This window comes from Egretta garzetta, unplaced genomic scaffold (genome assembly GCF_000687185.1).
Source record: "Egretta garzetta isolate BGI_Z169 unplaced genomic scaffold, ASM68718v1 scaffold505, whole genome shotgun sequence".
Classification (NCBI taxonomy): domain Eukaryota; kingdom Metazoa; phylum Chordata; class Aves; order Pelecaniformes; family Ardeidae; genus Egretta; species Egretta garzetta.
Window position 1 is genome coordinate 368,625 of NW_009259711.1, and position 1,557 is coordinate 370,181.

A 1,557-nucleotide genomic window follows, 5' to 3' on the forward strand; every position below is an offset into this window, starting at 1 on the left:
GGCCAGCAGCCTCAGCCTCTCCGAGACCCAGGTACCCACCCCACAGCCCTCCGTCCCTCTGTCCGTCCGTCCGTCCATCGGTGGGAGCAGCTCGGGATTGGGCGGCAGAGACCGTGCTGACCCCGTGCAGGGCTGGGACTGGGCTTTGCAAAAGCCAGGAATCCCATGTGGAAACTGTGGCCGAACCGTGCGGATCCGCGTGGGCTCAGGCTGGGTTTGGGGGTTTATTTTTGCTGCGGCGTTTGGTGGTTACGGTCGGCCCTGGCAGGGCTTGAGGCTGGGAACGCAGGTCTCGCGTCGTGCCACTCTCTAGAGTGGTTTTCCGGTGTTATTTCTTGCTTCCTTGGGGTGTTTTTCCGGAGACCAATATATGTTTTTAAAAACCTGGTTAAAAAAAGGAGCAGCAGCATGATGCCCTTCCCCGGCGAGCTGCAACAACGCCCTTCGGTTGTGCTGCTTTGGTGTTGTACGCAAACACCGCGGCGCCGGAAAGTCAGGATGGGTTCAAAGATGGGAGCCTGCTGAAGGGCGTTCATTTCAGCTGCAACTTTCTGATTTTTAGAACAGACATTTTGCAGGCGTTTAGAAACAAGGAGACCCAGGAGGACCGTAAGAAAAAGAAAAGCGTACGGTGGTGGGGGAAAAGAGGGGAGTCGGGGGCTGAGCATCTCTCTGCGTGTCCAAGCCTGGTGTCCTGGCGAGCAGCTATTCCCAAATGCTCCGGGCGAAGGGACGCTATTTCCCATCAGGTTCAGTAACTGAGTCGACGGAGAAAGTTTTCTCTAAATTCTGGCTAGGTAGTTTGGCCTATGGTCTGAATTAATTTAATTTTTATCGTTTAATTCAATTGGAAAATAAAGCTGGAGCCGTGGGTGTTCCCAGTACCAGCCTGGCTCATCCTTGCCCAGGCTCTGCCAAGCAAAACCTTCACATGCATCTCTGCGAGAGGGAAGTTACCGCAGGAAAATGTCACAGTCGCGGGGACAGCGGGAAACCGCGGGTGCCGGTGTCGGGGCGGATGGACCGAGCCCACAGAATGCAGAGGCCGTTTGTATCCTGATGCTCTCCCGACCCCCCCCAGCCCCGCAGCTCGCAGGGCACGGCCGAGGCTGGCACCCCAGCTCCCATCCTTTCCCTGCTGCTCCTGTCACCAATCCGGGCTGAAAATGATGTTAAAGGGGAAAAAAAACAACAAAAAAACCCAAAGGTCAAAGAACAAACAGCAACTTGCCCGGGCGGAAAGGGCAGCTGCGGGATGCCTGCGGGGGAGCTCAGCGACTCCCTCGGATTTTGCATCATCTCCCCGAGCCTAAACGCAATAACGCGATTTATTGGGGAAAAAGCAGAGGCATCCGTGCCTAAATCCGGGTGGAGATTTAGAAATGGGAGGAGGCAATATAGTTGTATATATTTTTTTTTTAATTATTATTTTTATGCGCTGCAGCATATTTTGTAGTACGGTATTTCCACGTTTTTTGGAAAGAGCTGCTGGGGCGCGGGGTAATTCATCACCTGCGGACGGGGAGGGAGTGGGGGGCCGGGCGGGGGGCGTACGCC

At 54.9% G+C, this 1,557-nt stretch overlaps 1 protein-coding gene across 1 annotated transcript in view; it reads left to right on the top strand.

The window, feature by feature from the left end:
- LOC104126454 (homeobox protein EMX1) overlaps positions 1–1,557 on the top strand; it is a 14,345-nt gene that overhangs the window by 6,910 nt on the left and 5,878 nt on the right. Inside the window, 1 exon segment of the mRNA XM_035894466.1 lies at positions 1–31. This exon segment is cut by the window's left edge and continues 42 nt beyond it. Coding sequence (XP_035750359.1) covers positions 1–31 — 31 coding nt within the window.